We start from the raw sequence: 22,746 nt of genomic DNA on the forward strand, positions 1-22,746 counted from the left end.
GGAGTGGGCTCAGCACAATGGGTCGCACTTAGCCATCCTACTTCTCGACTTTGAGAAGGCCTACGATCGAGTGGACTGGTCATTCTTAGAAGGTACTTTGGAGAGACTAGGATTCCCAGTAGGATGGATTCATGGTATCTCAGCGCTATACAGGACAGCTTCCAGCAGAGTCATGATCGGCGGCAGGATGGGAGAGCGATTTCGTTTGGAGAGATCAGTGCGTCAGGGTTGCCCTCTCGCTCCTTACCTGTTTCTCTTCTTCGTCGAGGCGATGACATACTACCTTCGGGCGAGGTCGATCGGGATCCGGGGTGTTCGCCTTCCCGTCAGGGAGGATACAGAGCTCCTGGACTCGGAGTATGCAGATGACACAGCACTGTATGTTCAGGATGATGAGATGATGCTGGAGGGTGAGACTGGCCTTAGAGGTCTTCTACTCGACAGCCGGTGCGAAAATCAACTGGAACAAATCAGTTGGTTTTCTCACAAACCCTGGGGTATGCCCACAGTGGGGGAGATTTTTGGGTTTCAGATGGATCCCGCGGGGACAGACAGCCAGATATCTCGGCTTTCAGGTCGGCTTGGACATCACGCCAGCTCAGCAGTTTCTCCCGGTGCTAGATTCCATTCGACGGAAGCTGGCTTTCTAGAGCACTGCTAAGCTCTCTCTTGCAGGACGTGCTCTTGTAGTCAACCAGGTTCTCCTGGCCACGGCCTGGTATGTGGCCTCCTGTTGGTGCTTCTCGAGATCCAATGTGGCTCAGCTCAGGAGGTTGGTTCGGAATTTCTTGTGGTCTGGGGGGGATGGCCTCAGAGATACCAGAGCCAGGGTAGCCTGGCAGACAGTCATTCTTCCACAGGCTGAGGGTGGCTTGGGGGTCATTGATCCTGAGCTTCAGAGTCAGGCCCTGCTGGGCAAGTTAGTTATCCGCGGTTTGACCCCGGGGGAGCAGACGTGGAAGATGTTACTTCAGCAGGGGATCGGTTCTTGCGTCCCGCGCCGAGGTGGTGAGTGGCTACCGTCCCTTCGGTGGATCTTCACCTTTGCACCGCTCACTCACCCCCGCTCCCCGCTCATTCGTAGCCTGCTCTTGGTTTGGAGGCGACTCCGTCTCAGTCTCGTCCAGTCCCCTCCTAGCTGTCAGGAGGAGGTCGACCGCCAGCTGCTCATCTGGAACGATCAGGTCAGAGATGTCATGGGCCTTCAGTTGGGGGAGAGGTCACATATCATGTGGGACAGTTAGATGCGGGGGCCAGCCCGGTCCCTTCGAGTTTGGAGGGACACTTACAGACACTTGGAGACCGCTGCTCTAGCGGCCGCAGTTGGAGGTGTCCGTGGAGCTCAGGCGAGACGCACAGAGATAGACGGAGCGATTCCTGCTGGTTGGTTGGCTCCACCTGAGATTTAGATCCTCATGCCTGGTGATGACCGTTGGCTTGGACAGTTCACCCCCCGTGGCATCCCACTGGTGGTTGCAGGCCGGTTGGACGACACTTCTGTTTTCTTCTTTGCGGTTTCGGGGGACGGCCGACGCAGGAGAGAGGGAGACCGACAGGAGATCCGTCAGTGGCGCCCGATCACTCTCCTCACCACTGCCTACAAAATCCTTGCCAAGATGATCAGCGCCAGAGTTCGGCCTCTACTTCCTGATCTCATTCATGACTCAGACAGGCTTTGTCCAGAATCGCAGTATCCTGGATAATGTCTTCACCTTCTTAGAGGCGGCGGAGTGGGCTCAGCACAGTGGGTCGCACTTAGCTATCCTACTTCTCGACTTTGAGAAGGCCTACGATCGAGTGGACTGGTCATTCTTAGAAGGTACTTTGGAGAGACTAGGATTCTCAGTAGGATGGATTCAGGGTATCTCAGCGCTATACAGGACAGCTTCCAGCAGGGTCATGATCGGCGGCAGGATGGGAGAGCGATTTTGTTTGGAGAGATCAGTGCGTCAGGGTTGCCCTCTCGCTCCTTACTTGTTTCTCTTCTTCGCCGAGGCGATGACATACTACCTTCGGGTGAGGTCGATCGGGATCCGGGGTGTTCGCCTTCTCGTCAGGGAGGATACGGAGCTCCTGGACTCGGAGTATGCAGATGACACAGCACTGTATGTTCAGGATGATGAGATGATGCTGGAGAGGGTGAGACTGGCCTTAGAGGTCTTCTGCTCGGCAGCCGGTGCGAAAATCAACTGGAACAAATCAGTTGGTTTTCTCACAAACCCTGGGGTATGCCCACATAGGGGGAGATTTTTGGGTTTCAGATGGATCCCGCGGGGACAGACAGCCAGATATCTCGGCTTTCAGGTCGGCCTAGACATCACGCCAGCTCAGCAGTTTCTCCCGGTGCTAGATTCCATTCGACGGAAGCTGGCTTTCTGGAGCACTGCTAAGCTCTCTCTTGCAGGACGTGCTCTTGTAGTCAACCAGGTTCTCCTGGCCACGGCCTGGTATGTGGCCTCCTGTTGGTGCTTCTCGAGATCCAGTGTGGAGCTCAGCTCAGGAGGTTGGTTCGGAATTTCCTATGGTCTGGGGGGGATGGCCTTAGAGATACCAGAGCCAGGGTAGCCTGGCAGACAGTCATTCTTCCGCAGGCTGAGGGTGGCTTGGGGGTCATTGATCCTGAGCTTCAGAGTCAGGTCCTGCTGGGCAAGTTAGTTATCCGCGGTTTGACCCCAGGGGAGCAGACGTGGAAGATGTTACTTCAGCAGGGGATCGGTTCTTGCGTCCCGCGTCGAGGTGGTGAGTGGCTACCGTCCCTTCGGTGGATCTTCACCTCTGCCCCGCTCACTCACCCCCGCTCCCCGCTCATTCGTAGCCTGCGCTTGGTTTGGAGGCGACTCCGTCTCAGTCTCATCCAGTCCCCTCCTAGCTGTCAGGAGGAGATCGATTGCCAGCCGCTCATCTGAAACGATCAGGTCAGAGATGTCATGGGCCTTCAGTTGGGGGAGAGGTCACATATCATGTGGGACAATTGGATGCGGGGGCCAGCCCGGTCCCTTCGAGTTTGGAGGGACACTTACAGACACTTGGAGACCGCTGCTCTAGCGGCCGCAGTTGGAGGTGTCCGTGGAGCTCAGGCGAGACGCACAGAGATAGACGGAGCGATTCCTGCTGGTTGGTTGGCTTCACCTGAGATTCAGATCCTCATGCCTGGTGATGACCGTTGGCTTGGACAGTTCACCCCCCGTGGCATCCCACTGGTGGTTGCAGGCCGGTTGGACGACACTTCTGTTTTCTTCTTCGCGGTTTCGGGGGACGGCCGACTCAGGAGAGAGGGTGTGCTCATCGACCCCCTTCTCCCGTGGCAGAGGGTTCGGGTTGTAGGCCTCGAGGGGAAGGTTCGGCGGACAGATCCTAGTATAGAGCAGGATCAGCTGCAGTTATGGCGACTCTGGCTTTGGGAGGGGCGGGCCTTGTCAGAGCTTGATTGGGACCCAGGTGAGTGGAAATGGCCAGAGGTTGCGGCAGGCCAGGGGCCGACCCCTTTCTTCGCTTACAGCACGACATTGGGCAGGAGAGTTCTTGGGAGGATGCAGAGCCGCCCGCCCACCCAGCGGCCCAGTTGGTATGCTCAGGGTATCTCCAGGCTATTTTTGCAGGCCTTCTGGAAGGCCTTGTGGGAGAGCTGGTGGCCGCGGAAGATTTCCTACTTCCTTTGGCTACTCGCCCACAAGGGTCTTCCAGTGGGGAGCTGGTTGCGGCAGGTTGGTCAGGATGGACTTTGTCAGATCTGTCATGAGGACGAGGAGTCACCAAAACACTGCCTATGGAGCTGCACTCGCGCCCAGGAAGTGTGGAGGTGGACCTTCGGGATCCTTACTCGCGCAGCACCAGAGCTAGGTTTGATCACTTGGGGCGCGTTCTGCTGGAGCAGCACCACCTGGCTTTCATCAGTTGTTCGAGGCAGGCCCGCAGGACCCCATGTCCCTTATCACACAGGGGACTTGGGGGCCGCTAGAGGGCATTCCGCCGCACCTGGCAGAGGCTGACACAGGATCTCAGGAGAGGCAGCCAGTCTGGGAGATTATTAGCAGCATCGCTGGATGGCACATTTGGACTGCGCGCAGATACTCGGTGGCACCTCTCTTTCGACTGCCCACGTCATGACCGACATCTGGAGTGAGATTATACACACACTCAAAGGCCAGTGGGACCAGATACAGAGAGATTCCCGGGCTGGCCAGGAGAAGCGGAGACGATTCCTCCGTGATTGGGATACGCAGGGCCTCTTCTTCGCGCATACTTCTCAAGGCCTTCAGTGGCGCTATTCACCACCTCTCTGGCTATTCATTCACACTCGCCTGATCCCTCCGTGAGAGAGAGCTTTCTGTTTCCTTTTTGGGCTGCGTCCGATTTGTGAACGCAGCCCCATCAGTTGCAAAACTGACCTCTTGTATCTTGTTTTCGAAGTAATATAATCAGCACTGTTTTTTCGGAAAAAAAAAAGGGTTTGTTAGGCAGACAACTTCACAGAGCAAATCTTAAGGGACAACTTTCTGTTTGTCGTGGATGGTGTGTAACATGGTTTCTAATTTAGCATAAATACTGATTGTGGGGGTAAGCTGCTTCATGGAAGGGTTGTACCTCATATAGTGGGTAGCAAATACAGCTTGACTTTCTCGGTTACTGATTGATCCTGTTCTTTGTAAGCCTCTTCCAGCTGAGCCCCTAAGTTGAAGAACTTTGGGATACCTTTTAATTTTTCAACATAACCAGTAGTTCTTGTTCCAATCCCAAGGGAATACCTCTTTATCATACCCTTGAGATAAATTTATGCATGCTCTGATTGTGGGAAAAGGGGTTTGCGGAGCAGATTGAAACAGGTTAGCTTGCATGAGGAAAGGGGAGTACAATAAGTTAACTCGGAGAAGATATGAGGGGGGATTGGGGTCAGAGAGAAGAGGACAAGGGCCAGCAAGAGCAGAACTGGGGCAATGTAGGTGGCCTTGGGAGGATTGATGGAGTGGAGAGAAACTCATCATTTTAAGGGGAGGGGATCCTTCCCAAGGGGGAGGGATGAGATAGTAAAGAGAAGAGAAGGGAAGCTAAGGGAGAAGAGGGCTGCAAGCAGCAGCAGTGTGTGCCTCTGTGGTCCTTTAGATTCAACAGCAAATAGAGCCTTTTGAATAATTGGAGCTTAAACTGAAAAACACTCTAGTATCTGCTCACCTTCTCTACTTGCACTAGTTGAAACAGCAAGAGGGGTGAGCTGGGGTACTTCAATATAGCAGTTATACGCCTGCATTTGGCAACAAGCACAATGTGGGAAATATGCTAATAATGGTGGTAAAAGATATGACTCTCTAAAATATTGTTATCTGATACATCCAGGTAAACTAAGGTGAGTTCTTATGCAGAACACACGGCTTTTCCTTTTCTTATGGTTATTTGCAAGAATCAGTGATTTAGCTATTGATGGTGCTTTGCAAATTATCTGGTTGCCTGATAGAAGGAATGAACGGTTGTTTTCCCTTCTTTTTTCCTTTGATTGTAGTTAATTTTTAGCTGAATATTTGTTGGAGGTTTGGCTAAGATACTACAATTTTTATTTCCAGATGGAGTTGGCATAAATCCTCAACAGAGTGCAGGTACAAACGATCTACTTGTCCATGAATAATCCTCCATTTTAGTCTTTGTTTATTGAAAGGGCTGTGTCTAGAATTATTGCAAACATAGCTTCAGCCTCCTTATCCTATTGCCCATGAGGCCTAATTTTTGATTAAGGCCTGCAATTTATTGTCTATTGAACTGCATAGTGCTGCACTTTTTTTTCTAATTTAATACTCTTTCTTTCATGTGTCGTTTTATCTTAACTTTTAAATGTCTTTTTTTGGCAAAGTTGTCACACTTTTACGGCCTTGCAAATAATTGTGATTTGACCCCCAGCACGCACTACCAGCTAGCTATCTCCTGCTTCTACTTTAAAGTGGTTTTGAGGGAGCCTGGAGGCTCTGTTTGATTCTCTTGCAATGGAATGTTTCTTTCCTTTTTCTCACTCCATGCTTTGTGCATCTTTTTGCTCATCATCTGAGCCGTGCTTTTCTCACTTCCATAGAATTATGATATTTTCAGTCAAGATATTTGCGTAAGTCCCACTCAAGCCTCACAGAAGGGCTAACCTGTGGAAATTTCTTTAAGGCACGCACATTTATCATAGGGAACATTTAAGAAGCACACGAGTCTGTTACCTGCCCTAGTATGTAATGATTGCTTTACAGTCAATTCCATGAGCTCATAAGATGGGTTGATTTCTTCAGGAAATGTTTTCTTGAAACATGGTTCAGATTTGCGGCTTATCCCTCGGGACAGGGTAGGAGGCTCCATTTGTGTCGATTTAAATTGTGATGGCAGGGGAGGATCTGCACTTCAGCTCTGAGATCTTGTCAGGAGTTGAAGGAATAAACATATTTTACCAAAGAAAAGTATCAGTGTTGACGGTGTCATCCTATGGTGTCACGCAGCAAAAGCTATTAAAGCATGGTCCTAGTCAGTAAAACTTGGATGTTGTTCTCTAAACAACAGATTACCTTTTTGTTGTCCCTTTGTTCAAGATTATTGCTAGAGGAATCTTAGAGCGTAGATGTTTGTAAGACATTTGTAAGAGAGGGCGCAACTGGTAGAAAAATATTATTAGAAAGAGTCTGGAATTTGGCAGTACCCAATATTGTCAATGATATCAAAAATGTTTTTAAAGCTGAAATTTCATGTTTCAAACTGCAAAAATGAATGCCGTCCACACTGCAATGCCGTCCATACTAATATTAACTCAGAAGACCTACATAACAAAGCTTGTAGGTGCACGGCACTTTTGTAAAGTCCTGAAAATTTGCGGTTTCTTGTAAAGTGAGAAATTAAGATTCAAGCAAATAGGCTATGAAATTGTATTCTTGGTTCGCTTTATTTCTGGATATCAGTACAGAGGTTTTTTCTTCATACAAAAGGTCTAGTGTCCTAAGGAGTGCAAATTGTGCACACTTTTGGCAAAAACCTTCCTCTCATTCTTTAAAATGTATTAATGCAGCATCATATTAGTCTTCGAACTGTTTTGCGATTCAAGCAAATAGGGTGTATGAAATTGTACCTTGGTTCGCTTTATTTCTGGATCTTCTCCTTTACAGAGAATTTTGCTTCGTAAAAAGGGTGTTATTGTAAGAAGTGCAAATTGTGCATGCATTTGGCAAAATAATCGCTCTTATACTTTGAAAGGTATTGATACAGCATCATTTTAATCTTCCAATGGCCTCTTACAAATTCTAGTGTTAAATGACCATAAAAAGAGTGACAAAATTTGTAATTTAACACAAAGTTCCAGTTTATATACAAATTTCTCTCATGTTTCTTACAGAAGGGGCCAAATCTTAGCACTGGGCAGGCTTTTGGCAAAATCCTTACTCTCATACTTTGAAATGTATTGATACAGTGTCCTATTAACCTTCCAACTGCCTCTTATGGATTGTAGCTTTTAAATGACCATGAAAAGAGTGACAAAATTTGTAATTTAATAGAAGTTCCAGTGTTATTGGTGTGAGCCAAACCATAGCACTAGGGGTGTTAACAATCGAGGAAACAGACTGTAGAGCTTTTGAGTTTGCTTCCTTTTATTGCATGTCAAGTTTTTCGTCTTCTTGATTGAAACCACAGTGGTCTGTCAAAGGGGGTCTACCAAAGGGGGGTCCAAACAGTCAGAAAAAGGTATTGTGCTATCTGTTAGCCCCCATACAAGGAGGAAGAACAGGGAAATACATTATGATACGAGGGAAAGGGGGCTGTGGGTCCAGTCTGCTTGGAATGAACCCATCTTGGGCTGCTTTGACATGCCCATGGAGTGCTGGTATGGGCTACGCTAGGCAACGGCCCAATGTGGGCCAACTTGGGCTCAGTATCTTTAAAAAAAGTACGAGGAAACAGACTGCATAGCTTTTGAGTTTGCTTCCTTTTATTGCATGTTAAGTTTTTCGTCTTCTTGATTGAAACCAAAGTGGTCTGTCTTAGGGGGTCTACCAAGGGGGGTTGAAACAGTCAGAAAAAGGTATTGTGCTATCTGTGAGCCCCCATACAAGGAGGAGAACAAGGAAATACATTATGATACGAGGGAAGGGGGGCTGTGGGTCCAGTCTGCTTGGACTGAGTTTTAGGCCCATGTTGGGCTGTTTTAGTGCTGGTATGGGCTGCGCTAGGTAACGGCCCAATGTGGGCCAACTTGGGCTCAGATCTTTACAAAAAGTACGGCCTATCTTTATGCATCAAGTTCGGAACTAATAGCATAACGAATGGGTGAACCGAACCATAACTGTATTCTCATGACTGATGTTTACTAAAATGGCATGTACCTCTTGCAAACCATATATCTTACCAAGAGATACTACGTAATAGGAGGCATCTTTTTGCAAGTTGCCTTTAACATCCTTAACTCAAGGTTCATACTGGAAGGGAAATGCTTGCTAAAAGACAAGTAGAACACGGAACTTTCATTTCAGAACGAATTCAAATGTTCCAATCTTAGAAAACGTTGTTTACTTCCATGGTCAATCTTATTTGCAATTAGAATTGAAATTGTAACTGGTTCAATTTACGCGACAAAGCTGCTGGTCAAATGATCTGAATAATTTTTATATTTTTGCTTAAAGCAATTCATTTCTAAGACTTTAACTGATTTCTAGAAAGAGAGACTACAAAATATGAAAAGTTATTATTATCTTTGCTTAAAGCAATTCATTCCTAAGACTACCTTTGCTTTTCTTGTTGTCTAGGAAACGTTTCAAACTATGATTTTCCTCCAATGAAAGGTTAATCACTATGTACCAAATCCTTTGGTGTATAGCCCATTGGTCCATAATTTAATTGTACTATTTAGGAATTTTGATGCATCCATGGATAATATTATGATCGACGTTACAAAAAACTCTATGAGATGGTTCTTCCAACCATCTCTTGTGGGAGTGTTTCATCCATTGATAGAGTTTATGAAGGATACTCTTTATGTGACTTAAATTGCACAATCTTGGGTCTTGAAACAATCTTGCATGACAAGATCCTTCTTATCCTAAATAGCATCTTAAATTCTTTCCCATCAGTTTGTCTATGAGGGTAAATTGTCGTTCAATTCATTTGGCTTCCCTCTTTATCACTTTACCATTCAGAGGTGAAATGTTCTCATATTCCAATTTGATAAAAAATTTATCCCACTAGGTGTGCAATTACTTCTAATAGATTCCATGGATTTGTGAGAGAACGACCAAGGCACAAAAATAAAATAAAATAAAGTCAATTGTAATTTTGAAGTCAACTCCCTAGCTAAATAGAATAAGACTAGCTAAATGAATTCGACGATATATGTTGTTGGGATGCCTTAGGCTAGCTTATGATTTGCAAATTAATCTATAAAGTTTTTTTTTAATATCCTTATGGCATCATTACCAATGGATATCACAAGATATATCTTATTAGACCCGAAAGCGTATATGAAACTCAAAGGCTACACAAGCTAAAGGATAATGACCAACATCATATGCATCATGTGAAGAATCGTGGCTAGCATGATACATTGTTTCCATATGCTTTTTGGACACCTACTAGGCTTGCACATGATAAGAGGACATGCAATCATGGGGTTACATGTAGATCGTGGTTTAAGTTGCCTTAAGGTAAGAATAACTCGAATCCAAAAATGGTGCCCATTAGAATAGCTAATCTAGGTTTATGTATCTTAACCATGGGACAATTAGGGCATGAGTTAGCCTTGGTATGATTGTTGACAGTTTGGTTCCCTCACCCGTGGATAACTTAGAGAAGGTGTGCCGTCTTAACCCAACCTGGTGTTGTGCTTGATGAAGATGCCTACTCTTGCAGTCCTAAGTATGGCATGCTCGGAAGACGACAACATTCACACTCTCGGGGTTAGTTGCTTGTATTGAATCAATCTGTATTCTATCTACAACCAAGCTGCCTTAGCTTGCAATGAACACTCTGTCGCTCTCAATTCTTGCAGACTTAGGTCAAAGGAAGAGAACTCGGCACACTGATCTCTTGTTCTCTTCTTTGCCTATTACAATCACATCATCTACCTAATAAAACCGCCTTCTAAGTGTAGACGTGCGGTGTCATGCCGCTTTTGCTAATAGGTGGAAGTACCACAATCTACTGCACCCCTGCTGCAAAACGGCCATCGATCAAGGCTCCATTGCTTCCGAGGTCGGCACTTGGTGACCGCACTTAAACCTGTGGATTCATATTAGCTTAACCCAAGGGCTAACATTTTACCTTGACTACCCTTAGCCGTATCCTCACGGATTGGCTAGGACTAGCCACCGCTACTCGAATGTGGACACTCCGGGATTGAAGCCACGTGATCATCGATGATGGTGCCTTCGGCATAGTGGGGAACTTGGACGAACTATTGGACGCGAGGGGCTAGCTCCATCTGTTGTAGAGGCCTGAGGAGGAGAACTGGGGTGATCGACTTTAGAATTCGCTTGCCCTTTGGGTGGCCACAGATATAGTGAGCTAATGTGAGCTAATGTCAACAGGGAGGCCGATCGGGGTTGGTAAGCCACTCCATGGCCCATGCCTTGGCCACTGGTGGGTCTTCATGAGGCTCGATGATGTCTAGTGGTGTTGGGTCAACCGCTCCATTGTAGGCTTAGGAAATTGATAAATCCAAGCAACGATCAAGTGGCGCTCCATGTTAAAAATGTTGTGTTGGCATTGAACGCGCTCCTAGACAAAATGGTTGAAAGCCTTAATTTCTCAGTTGTATATCGATATCAGGGGATGTACTGGCTCGAGGACACCTTGATGCATAGAAGAGTGGTGAACTCCATTTCTTCCATCTGCGAATAGACTAGATATTGTATAATTGCAAAACTTCCAAATCTGGGATGGCTACAGGGAGATCCTGTGGTGGCAAACTCACATCACTTGTGTCTCCAAAATTTTGGCATGTACTGCGGCGTCCTCAAAAGTTGCAGCATCCCCAAAATCACAATACGTTTGTGTAGCTATCTCCTTGCTGGATTGAGCATTAAGAGCGCTTGGGCCATGATTCCTTCCACTGCCTTCGTCTGTGAGCCACCTCCACCTTCGGTTGATTTCTTCTCCGAGGTGTACCTCGCTGCAACAGTTTGCACACACCAGCCTGACCATCCGATCTGTCATGGTATGGTGGCTATCTGTGAGGCGCCTAGAGGAGACGGACTATTTGTTAGGAGCCTAGAGGAGACGGACTATTTTTCGGATTTGGGCATATTGCTCTAGCTTAGCTTGTAGGCGTGCATTCTCATCCTTGAGTTCTTCATTCTCAGCAGCAATCTGTCGTAGCCAGGCATTCTCTTCTTCAAGAACCTCTATCTGGGTCCGAGCTGCCTGGTGCTGTTTGGGGTCGATTTGGTTTGTCTGCTTCGCACTGAAGGTTGCCTAAGTCCGTTTTGAGCTTAGCATGGGCTTGCTTGCTGCTTTGGACCACCTACCTCATCGAAGAATTTGCTTTTATTGTCCAATTGCTCTTGGAGAGACTTGTACTCTGCAGTCAAGTCAGTCTCGTCCCGTTCGCTGTCTACTCCTCGAAGAACCTTGTCATCTCCTCCCGGTAGTGCGTCTGAAGGAAAAGGTTATGCTCGAGTACCTACCTGAGAAGGGAGCCAGTGGTTGGCCAAAAACTCCAAGGCCTGGCCCGCGTGCTCCATATTCTCCCGTAGAACTTGCCACTGGCTGTCCATGGGGCAGCCTGATTTTGATGATCGTCTTGAGTTAGCATTGGATCCAAGAGGAATGGCTCGACATGGAGGCTTTGTAGAGGCAAAGGAGGTAAGGGCAATGTGATAGTGGTGGTCTGAGTGGTACCTCCCCTCTGCTGCTCAATTTGACGTTCGATGGGATTCTGTGAGGGCTCGGCATTGCCCTTGTCTGCTTCATCCTCCCTTTGTTCCTTGGGTGCGGCCTCTTTTTCCCGCCGCTGCTCGGGTGTTCCACTGCCTTCTACCCCCTTGGCAGACTCTTGTTCCGAATTCTCGGAGGTGTCCTTCCCGCTATTCCCCACCGGATTTCCTTTCTTTGGCTCCTTGGAAGGTTCCATCGTCGTTTCCCTCCAGGATTCGTTCTTTCTGTTGCTTGGAGGTGCCTTCATTGGTGTTCCCCTCCGGCGTCTTGTCTTGTGCCTCTCTAGCACCCTTATCGTGATGCTTCTGCTCCTGTGCCTGCTACTCGACACCTTCGTCTTGTTCTTATGCCTTTTCCTCGGTATTTTTGTCAGCCTGCTACTCCTGGTCTTCTTTGTTGCTTGGCTCTTGTTGGCCGTTGCCCTCCTGTCCCTGTTCCTGTCCTTCCATGTCCCCTTCTGAGTGTTCATCATTTTTGGCCCCTGATGAACCTACTCCACCTGGTCATACAGCCCTGTGCTGGGATTCGAACGCCTTATCAAAGATGGTGAACCAATCCACAGGTAAGCTATCCTCCACCACTATAAGGATCCGCGCCACATACTACCGTGGGACATAGCCCACGCTCTTCTTCATCCCAATGAACTCGGACAAGAACTTGCACGTTGTCCTTAGGCCCTCGTCGACTTCCTTGTGGATGAGGTAGCCTTGTATAACTTTCATCCTTGAAATGCACATCTCACCGTTTGGCCTCATCAAGCTTCCTAGGATTGGAGCATGACTTAAGCTTGAAAGCCTTCTTCAACACTTGTGAACTCAGACATACATGAGTGTCGTTGATAATGACACTGTGGTCCTCTTCATCGTAGGAATCCGGGTTCTTCAAGCCAATGCTTTATCCCATACCAACTTGCAAACTTCCTGAGTTGATTGGCTTGCAAGATTCCGACGAGGACGTTGTTGTCGTAGTTCTCAATAGGGTGTGGAGGTGACACATGAGACGAAGTTCTCCTCTTACACGTTCTCTCCTCTCCTCCATGGTCACAAATACTACGTAGGAATTGAGTGAAGATGAGGATGACAAAAGGGAAGGCTAGGTAGCACAAAAAACAGTAGAAAACTAAGAATTCAAAATGAAGACAATAACTCGAGCCCCTAACCCAATGTGGCCAAATAGAATCTACAATTGGACGTCCAATCATATCAATGGTGGGTGCATGAGTATCCCTATCTTTAGTATGATGATTTTGCATTAATGTATCCACAATATTAAGATCGCCACGTGTCAGTACACTATGCATCTCTTCTACGGTCACTAAACAGCTAATTGGCACTCTGGTTTCTATGAAATTCACCAAGGCATTGTTGATTGAGAGATTTGCATTCGAGTCGTGTTTGTTTGAGGAACTCACTGCTCGGTATGGCTTCACTTTGCTTCCATTGTACAACTTAGAGAATACATTCCCTTGCAAGTCTTCAAGTTAAACTATCCCATTGGGAAAGGCTTCAGCCAATCGGTAGGGATCATTCCATCCCAACTTAAAATTTGTTTTGAGAGGTCCCAGCTTAGCATTGTAGAGTAACGTGAGCATACCCTTCTTTAAATGCTTAAGCACAATGTGCCTACCATGCCATGGATTTCTCCTATGCTGTATCACCTGCTATGACTAGGCTGCTCGGAGGCGTAACTCATTTATGTGGCTTAGCTGATGAAATCACCCCTTGATTGCTTCTGGCTCATCCAAGTGATGCTCAGTAGTAGCAATCCGAAGAATTAGAACAATAAATTCTAAGGAGACAATTGCTTCCAAATCGAAGGATGTGCAAAAAGTTTTAAGATTTGTAATGACCTTGTAAGCAATCTGATATGCCCACAGAGTAGGATGGAGTGTAGTACCCCAATCACCCTTAACCGATTAGACTGTCTTAGTGAGGATAAGCTTAAGTGTTTTGTTTATTAACTCAGCTTCACCATTACCATGAGGATAGTAAGTAGTGGAAACTATATGCATGATTTTGAATTCCTTCTTAAGGGACTGTAACACATCATTAAGGAAATGTGTACCTTGATCACTAACAAGATGCAAAGGCCATCAATATATGTAGATGATATTTTCAAAAATAAACTTAGCAGTGCTCCGAGCCAAGTTATCTTGGAGTGCATTAGTTAGTAGCATAGTCGATAGCAACAACAATGTTTTTTTTGTTGTGTAAACCTGACTGGTTTTAAAGGACCAACAAAGTCCAAACCCCATCTTTGAAAGGCTTGCCATGGATGAGTAGGTTGTAAGGGCATAAACTGATTAGCTAGTAACTATCCAGTGTGTTGACAGATGTCACAATGCGTACACTTAGTTTGAGCATCTTTGAACAAGGTCTCCCACCAGAAGCGTGCGTACAAGCCTTGCAAATGTCCTCCTAATGGACCCGAGTGATCTTCTTGCAACACAACTACTCGCTCGTGTGGCATAACCCATTTGTGAAGAACTCCATCTACACATTGACGATACAGGTGTCCATCGATCAAGGTGTATTTCCAAGCCTTCAAGGCCAGTTGTCTGTGCTTATCTTGAGAAAATGTCCCCTTAGACAAATAATCTATCAATTCGACATATTCATGCTCACAAGAATCCACTGCAAAGAGTTTAGCATCTGGAAGTTCAATAGTTACCCCTTGTGTATCCTCGAGTGCAGGTAACCTGGATAAACAGTCAGCTCCTACATGGCTTTTCCTAGGTTTATGAATGATTTTAAAGTTGGAATCTTGAAAAACGTCCTTGAATAATAATCGTGTTGATAAGGTAAAGCAATGCTTGATGGTCCACATAGAATATAAAAGGATTACCGAGTAGATAATGCCTTAGTTTTTGCACACTAAATATAATTCCAAAAGCTTCTCGCTTGGTGGTACTATAGTTGGACTCGGTAGGTGTCAACAATCGACTAGGATAATCTAGTAGACCGTCCGGCTAAGCCAAAATAATGCTTGAGGCATACCTAGAAGCATCTACATGCACATGGAAAATAACATCCCACCTTGGTTGCCTTAGAATATGAGTAGCCACTGCTCGGCTCTTCAATTCATGGAAAACCACAATCAACTCGGCATTCCACTCAAACTTAGCATCTTTCTTTGTCAACTCAGACAAAGGAGATGCAATATCTTTGATAAACCTTCGATAGACGCTGATAAACCCCACAAAAAATGCATTTGAGTTAGATTTGAGGCTCGGGCATTTGCTGCATAGCTTGGATCTTACTTGGCTCAGTTTGTATACCATCTTGAGAAATGACGTGCCACATTTCCTCCCAAGCCAAACAACCTTAAAAAACCCAGTGCATTATAGAGCTCAACACAAGCTCTCCTACGGTGACTGAGATCAAGCTCAGAAAATACAGCCATTCTGTGATAAAGGCAGTCTTAGACTGATCTTCTAGAGCCACAATCATTTGATTATAGCCAAATCTTGTGTCCTGCAACTTGATAGAAGATTCCATCAGTGAAGGGTATTGGAAAGGGATCGAGAACTGTTTAGGCAAGAGTTTGCCATTTTTCTTAGGCAAAACCATAATAGGAAATAGCCAGACATTGCGATCAAGTGCATAAATAAACCTAGCACGCAAGAGTTGATCTAAGTCAGGTTTTACTTGCTTGGAATAGTTAGGACCCATTCTGTACCTCTACTACTATACTGAATTGGCTTTGCATCTGGCACCAAAGGTATCTTGTGTTGACACAGTTTAGGAGGGACTCCTCGTAGGCCTCTGTAACTCTAGGCAAACACAGCCTTATGTCTGATAAATAAATCTCTTGTAACCCCTAGTTGCTTGGAAGAAGAATTGGCTCTTGTGTTGGCTCTGGTACTAACTGTTCAGTACCAAGTCTGGTGATAGTCATAGTATCTCATCTATTTCTTGTTCCCCTTCAACATCTTCAATGAAGTTACTCGAGAAGAGATCTTTTTTCTTAGCAATCTTCTCGACTTTCAAATTTTGTTTGATATCTGCAGAAGCCACTTAGAAGATATCAATCTCACCCACCACAGGTAGGATTTGTAACTCCATCAGTCATGACTCAACATCCTGAGGAAATGGATCTATGACCTCCAAATTCTTCGGTTCACAGCAACTACTCGAAACCTTTCGAGGATGGAGTACTTTTGCACTCTACAGCCAAGCTCATCCCAATAATATTGGATAGTCATGCTGCTCCATGGGAAGCATAATGAAGTTAGTTGTATAATCAATTCCATCTATAAAAATGACATCCTATAACATATTTTGGAACCACCGTCCACTATTACTCTCTGTATAGTTTGTTTCTTAGCCTTGATGGTGGTGATTATTGGCACTTCCTCATCAACTATTGGATTAATCATAGGTATAGTGGCCAAGGACCGTACCCCTTTTGGTTGCTCGGATGATTCCTTGATCTGCTGAGCAAAGAAATCCTGATAGTATAGAGCTATTCGCATTAACCCAATGAATATAAGACTAAATTGCATGTTCTTGAGTATTTCCCATGCTCGGGCTAGCTCTGCGCTAGGTTCTTATGAAGCACTCAGTTTTGTTACATTTGCCTTAGATTTGGAAGATTCCCCTCTCTTGGTAATAGATTGCTAAATCTACTTGGGCATCTCCACTGTTGGAGCTTTCCCTTTTAACTCCCTTGCAATTTTGACTACCAACTCCTTTTGAGCCTTCCAATTGTGTCTTTACTTGAAGTATATGAGTCTTCCATAGTTGCTACTGATCCCTTTGACCGAGTAACTACTTGAGCATCAACTGCATTTGGCAGCTTGGCTACAACTGCTCAACATTTTGGGTCCACTTCTTTCCTTTCCATGTTAATCTTGAGGAACTTTTTAACTCGCAACCTAAGCATATTAAAAAGAACAATGGAAAAGAAATTATTTCTTGCTTTTATTCGCTTCGACGGTTGGTGTAGTCTAGATTAGCATAGACGCTCATCCATGGATTTCTATGACTTAGGAGTCAGCACTAGTGCCCACGTGATTCTCTTGGACTCTAAGGACTTGCCCCATTGAAGCAACCCCATCACATAGAGGCCGACTTTATTACTCTGGAGCCCCACTGAAGTAGCCCCATCACATAGAGGCCGGCTTTATTACTCTGCAACCATCGATTCTCGTGTGCGGATTATCGTAGCCTGCCATCATACTCCATGCTCTCTGCCTTGGGTGCCAAAATATTAAAAGTCGTTTGCCTCTGAGTACCGATCCATGTCCCTGCACAGAGCCAATAGTCTTCAGTACCTACAATCTTCAATTAGGGGAGATCATGAAGCAGTTCATCCGCCTTGCTACCAAGTCAAAGACTCCTTTGACTATATAGAAGGCTAAAGGAAAGACTCAAAGGTCTATATTTAAGGAGAGAGCCCCAAGGTTCAAAAAAGGCCCTTTAAAGGAAAAATTTTCTCCAAGGAAATTCAACAAGCTACGACGCCACCGCAAAGACAATTTTTCCCAATAAGGCAAAGATCACAATTAAATCTGAATGCTCGAATCAAGGAGGGGATTTGAAAGGACAAAGACACCGAACAATTAATTAGAGAGAATTTGAGCACAAAGACAACTTCAAGCGACATCATCGGTCACATATCTCCCACTTTAGTCCTTTCTATGTCTTATCAAAGAGCGAGGTATCATCCGCCATCCGTTTCTTATCATACACTCAAATTACACTTTTCGTCCATTTAAATTTTGATACACTTATTATTCTTATTTCCTTCCACCCTGCTTCATTTGTATTTATTGCATTATCATGGGGGATTAGCCACAACCACCCATGCTCCAAGAGTAATTAGATGCACTTCAGGCACTATTGGTAGATGAGCATGAGCATAGGGAGAGATTGGAAAAGAAAGTCAATGGTAGGAAAAGGAAGAGGCATTCATCTCTGACGATGAGTCATCCGATGATGATTTCGAAGATTATCCTATTATTAGGATAGTCAAAGCTACACTGAGAACATAAAATTCAAAAAAAGGAAGTAAGATAAGTACAAAAGATTTCTCATTTTAAAACTTTGATGGAAAGAAAGATGCACACACTATCTTTTCTTGGATCAGTCAGTTAGATGATTATTTTCAGGGGAGAAATTCTCCGAAAAAGATAAAAGTAAATGTGCTGCAAATCATTTAGTTGAGAGTGCTGCACTTTGGTGGAACATCACTAATCACGTGACCAAAATCTTGGAAGTCTTTTCAAAATCTCATCAAGAGAGATTTCTCCTTCTCTCACACTTCAAAGCAAAAGCCAGACAATGGTGGGATACTTTCAAGCAATTCGATAAAGAAACGATCTCCACATACACTAATAGGTTTTGGAAAATGTTGATCCAATGACAATCCTTAGAGAAAGTGAGTGAGCGAGATCAATGAAGAAAGTATGTGGTAGGTCTTAAATCTAAATTGAGAGCCGAGATTAATATGTTCCATCCTCGTTCACTGAACTCTACGATTTCTCTTGCAACAATGAATTGTGAGAGGAAGAATGAATCCCAAAAGAAGGGAAGAGCTTGGAACAACCTGTACGAAGAGGAGGTTTGATAAAAATCCTTTCTTCAAATCTAAATCTGGTTTTGTTCCATAGAATATATATTCTTATTCGAAGCCGAACGGTGGAAATTTTCAGAAGAAAGAAATAAGGTGTTTTAGGTGCAACAAGGTGCAACATATAGCAACTGAATGTCCTGAAAGAAAGAAGACTCCAATGGCAAAAGTGCATATGATTGAGAACAATGTGGCCAAGCAAGAGGGAGACACGATGCCAAGCCAGGTGGAGGTAAGTATAATTGTCATGCTCTTCTAAATATGAAAGGTTTCATTAATGGTAAAGAGGTTGTTATTCTACATGATGATGGTAGTACACATGACTTCATTTTGGAAAGAGCTTTAGCAAAGCTAAACCTAGAGTCATTCCCATCTCACTACTATAAAGTTAAAGCTACTTTAACCAAGACGAACTATAATTGCACTAGAGAGGTCAAGGATCTTGAAATTTCAATTAAACCTTACAAGGATAGACGAGACTTTCTAGTGGCACCCCTACAAGGAGTTGACATCATCTTAGGAATGCCATGGAGACATCAGTATAACCCTAAGAGAGATTATGACTCACATCAGATGTGGATTGATAAGGACAAATAAGAAATATGTTTGAAGAGTTCTATCAAAATGGAAATCAGTCCTTTACTCAACCATACCCAAGCCAAGAGAGCAGTTAGGAAACTTGAGAAAACAAATTTTATTTTGGTGAATATGGTAACGGTGGCTACTCAGCCAAACACTAAGCCTACACACCAAAAGTTTATTTCTCAAAATTTTGAGTGCTTCTTAGAGGATTTACCACCCAGATTACCATGTTCTCAACCTGAAGATCATAGGATAGAAATCCTACCGGGCAATACTCCACGTTGCAAAGCTCCTTATAGAGTCACCCAGCTAAAACAAAAGGAAATTCAAAAGCAAGTGGAGGAACTAATACAGAGAGGATTAATAAGACCAGTAGTTCTCCTTATGGGGCACCTGTCTTGTTTCTCAAAAAGGAAAATGGAACCTGTCGACGAATGTGCATAGACTATCGTGCACAAAACAAAATCACAGTGAAGAACGAGTGAAGAACAAATACCCAATTCCTAAGATTGATGATATTTTGGATAAATTGAAAGGGGCCAAGGTCTTTAGTAAGATTGATCTTAAATCCAGCTATCATCAAGTCTGTATGGTAGAAGAGGATATATACAAGACTGTGTTTAGAACTCAAACGGGATATTATAAATTCCTAGTTATGCCTTTCGAGCTAACTAATGCTCCAGCTACTTTCAGTAGAATGATGAATTAAATCTTTCTTAAACACCAAGATTGTTTTATAGTATTATTTGATGGTATTTTAGTGTTTTAGCAGAGACATTAAGGAGCATAAGGAACATCTAAAGTTAGTATGTTCACTTTTGAAAGAAAATCAATTGAACATAAATCCTGAAAATAGTAGTTTCTTCCAATATCAAATAGAGTACTTGGGTTATATAGTATTTGCCGATGGGATTTGAGTAGATCCAAAGAAGATTGAATGTATAGTCACATGGTTTGCAATTATTCCCATTGATTGTTCTCACTACCTATGTATTCATTCAAACATGCCACAATAGTCACTGTTAGAGATTTGTCATCTTATCATTACATTTTTATTTTGAGTATCTTGTTGCAACTTCCGAACCAGCTCAACCTCCAACCCTTGCACACAGTGAAACAATGTGGCACTGAGGCTTGCTATGTTAGCGCTTGCTTCAACCTCCCAATTTGTTGCTTTCCTTTTGCAACCTTGTTCTCCTCTAGGTCCTCAAGATCCTTGTATTCAAAAGATTACCAAAGGCATACTTTTGCATTATGTCAACCCATGTGTCAAAAATGGCATCTTGACATGTGACCATGTGAATCTCATGCTTCTGGAATCCCCTTTGCATAGTGCATTTTGCAGTATCCACAAAGTTGTCCAAGCCGTGGTAGTTTGATTAATTCTCTTCACACCCGCCTTTGGCTTCTCTGGTCTATTGAATGCCACCCTTGCGCTTTGTCGTACCTGCTCTATGAAGGGCTATTTCTGCATCACCTTCACTACCATCATATTAGCATCCTTTGATATCAGTGTGCTATCTTTGCTAGGACAATTCATTAGAATCCTTGCTTTTTGGGTGTTGTAAAGTTGTGCTATGGCTTTTGATTTCTCTTTTGGAAGACTCTACAACAACTTTGCTGCTTGTATGGAGTGTGATCCAAAAATGACCCAGTAGCTTGCCTTATAAATCTGAGAGTAGCTCAAGGCCTGCAAAGGTTGGGTTGAAAGGCATAACATCTGCCATTACCAAATTCATGTGTGGGTGCTTGAGGTAGTCCTTTAGGAGATCTAAGACATGAGATTTTGTCACTCCTTGGCACACCCTATGTTGTGGTGCTTGAAAGCACCTTGTGACATCAATGTCAAAAGTGATGTGCATGCTGGGTAGTAAGGCCTCCACTTTTCAGCTCTAGTAGGATCCCTTCATCTGATCCAACATGCTTTCTACCCTCCAAGGTTGCATCTGCCTACTTTTCTCTACTTAACCTCATTTTTCCTAAATTTTTGCAATTCCCAAAATTTATTTCCCTTATATCCCTCCCAGTTCCCTTATTTTCTCCCTCCTTTTTTTCCCTACGTTTTCCTAATTTCCCCCAATTTTTTTCTGCCCGTTTTTTAAATTTCGCTAATTATTTGCTAATTCTCCTTATTATTTCCATTTTAAAAATTTTTCTTTACTTTATTTTTAAAATTTTCTTAATTTTTACCTATTTTTTCTCTACTCTCACTCTCTAGTCTCCCTCTCCCTCCCTCCCTCCCTCCCTCCCTCTCTCTCTCTCTCTCTCTCTCTCTCTCTCTCTCTCTCTCTCTCTCTCTCTCTCTCTCTCTCTCTCTCTCTATCCCCTCCCTTCCTCACTTTCAAGCCTCCTCGCTCTCTATTCTTCCCCGTCTCTCTTCTAATTTTCTTATTCCCCCCCCACAAAAAAAGAAAACCCGCTGCCACATATCTCACCGGCCCGCCTTTCAACTACCCCATGTTTCCACCTCTTCTACTTTCGCACTACATGACCTTTTGGTTCCATCGCATGACCTCTCGACGGCTCAATTGCTACCTTGTATTCCTGCTATTTATACGCCCGCCTCTTCCTTGTACTATCCTACTTGCCTCTTTAGCCCTCTACTCCCATACGTCCACCCGCCGTACTGGCTACCCACATCTCCTCCTCCATCACGCTCTGCGATCTCAGCATTCACTATAGTGCTGATCTCTTAAACCGTGCCCGCTACCACATCCTCTTCATCACTGGCCTCTGCTCTCTGTGATGACTATCCCATTCTGGCTTCCCAATTTTGTGCCTCGACCCCCGTGCGCCACCTCACAGTCAGTGACTATCTTCATTGCCTTTAAGCCCCGCACTTCTCCTCAGAACCATGGATTCATAGGTTCCAGCTTGTCATTAAAATTTCAAAATATCTTGAGGTTTATCCATACCTTTAGACTCACTAAATATTCATAGGTCTAAAGGTCTCTAAAGATGGTCTCCCATACACAAGTGCTCTTAGGCTTGCTATAAATCAAGATGATAGAATCCTCTCAATCCTTTGAAAAAATGAAATGAGGATTTTTAATACATCAAGCTATGGGAATCAATACATCATGAGCAATTGACCATATGCTTTGATACAAACATATAAAGGAAAGGGGAGGGGCCTCTCACACAAGATCCTTTGACACAATAATCAAGACATAACATGAGGAAGCATCACTAGTCCTTCACTTGAATTCAAAAAATTATGTGTTTGTGTTTGTGTGTGTATGTGTGTAACTATGTACTAGTACTTAACCCGCGCATTACTGCGGCATGTAAAAGACATCAACTCCAATTGTTATGTCGATCACCTCAATCACCTCCAACAATTGATCATGTGAGGAGAGTAAACTTGATTTCATATTGTGATCAAACACAATTGTCAAATTTTGGAGTTAAGCCTTTGGGAGTTATTATAAATGAATCCTTACAAACAATTACAATTCATGCCCATTTCAGAGTAGGTCAATCATAGCATTGATGCCTACCTTCTCATCCTCATTATGACTGGTACCTCTCTTTCTCTTTCTCTCTCTGTCTGTTGGCTCTTTCCTACTGCTTTCGTAGGAAGAGCTGGGTATTCTATGTTTGCAGGGTTTCGAGGCTTTTTGTCACCTACAGATATATTGGGATTGTCGGTTGTAGTATATGTGTAGCTTAGGACCTCGAGTCGTGTTCCGGTGAGAGACGTAGGCTTAAGTGTGG

At 44.3% G+C, this 22,746-nt stretch overlaps 1 protein-coding gene across 1 annotated transcript in view; it reads left to right on the forward strand.

The window, feature by feature from the left end:
* The window catches only part of CCP2 (ubiquitin-fold modifier), a 28,930-nt gene extending 22,085 nt beyond the window's left edge, over positions 1-6,845 (forward strand). The window contains exons 4-5 of the mRNA XM_087373415.1: positions 5,556-5,588; positions 6,258-6,845. Coding sequence (XP_087229541.1) covers positions 5,556-5,588; positions 6,258-6,376 — 152 coding nt within the window. The 3' untranslated portion in view covers positions 6,377-6,845. The remainder of the gene's footprint in view (positions 1-5,555; positions 5,589-6,257) is intronic.
* The last annotated feature ends 15,901 nt before the right edge of the window (positions 6,846-22,746 follow it).

The sequence above is a fragment of the Dipteris shenzhenensis genome, chromosome 4 (genome assembly GCF_047967505.1).
Source record: "Dipteris shenzhenensis isolate YYH24624 ecotype China chromosome 4, Dip_SZ_1.0, whole genome shotgun sequence".
In the NCBI taxonomy this organism is placed as follows: Eukaryota; Viridiplantae; Streptophyta; class Polypodiopsida; order Gleicheniales; family Dipteridaceae; genus Dipteris; species Dipteris shenzhenensis.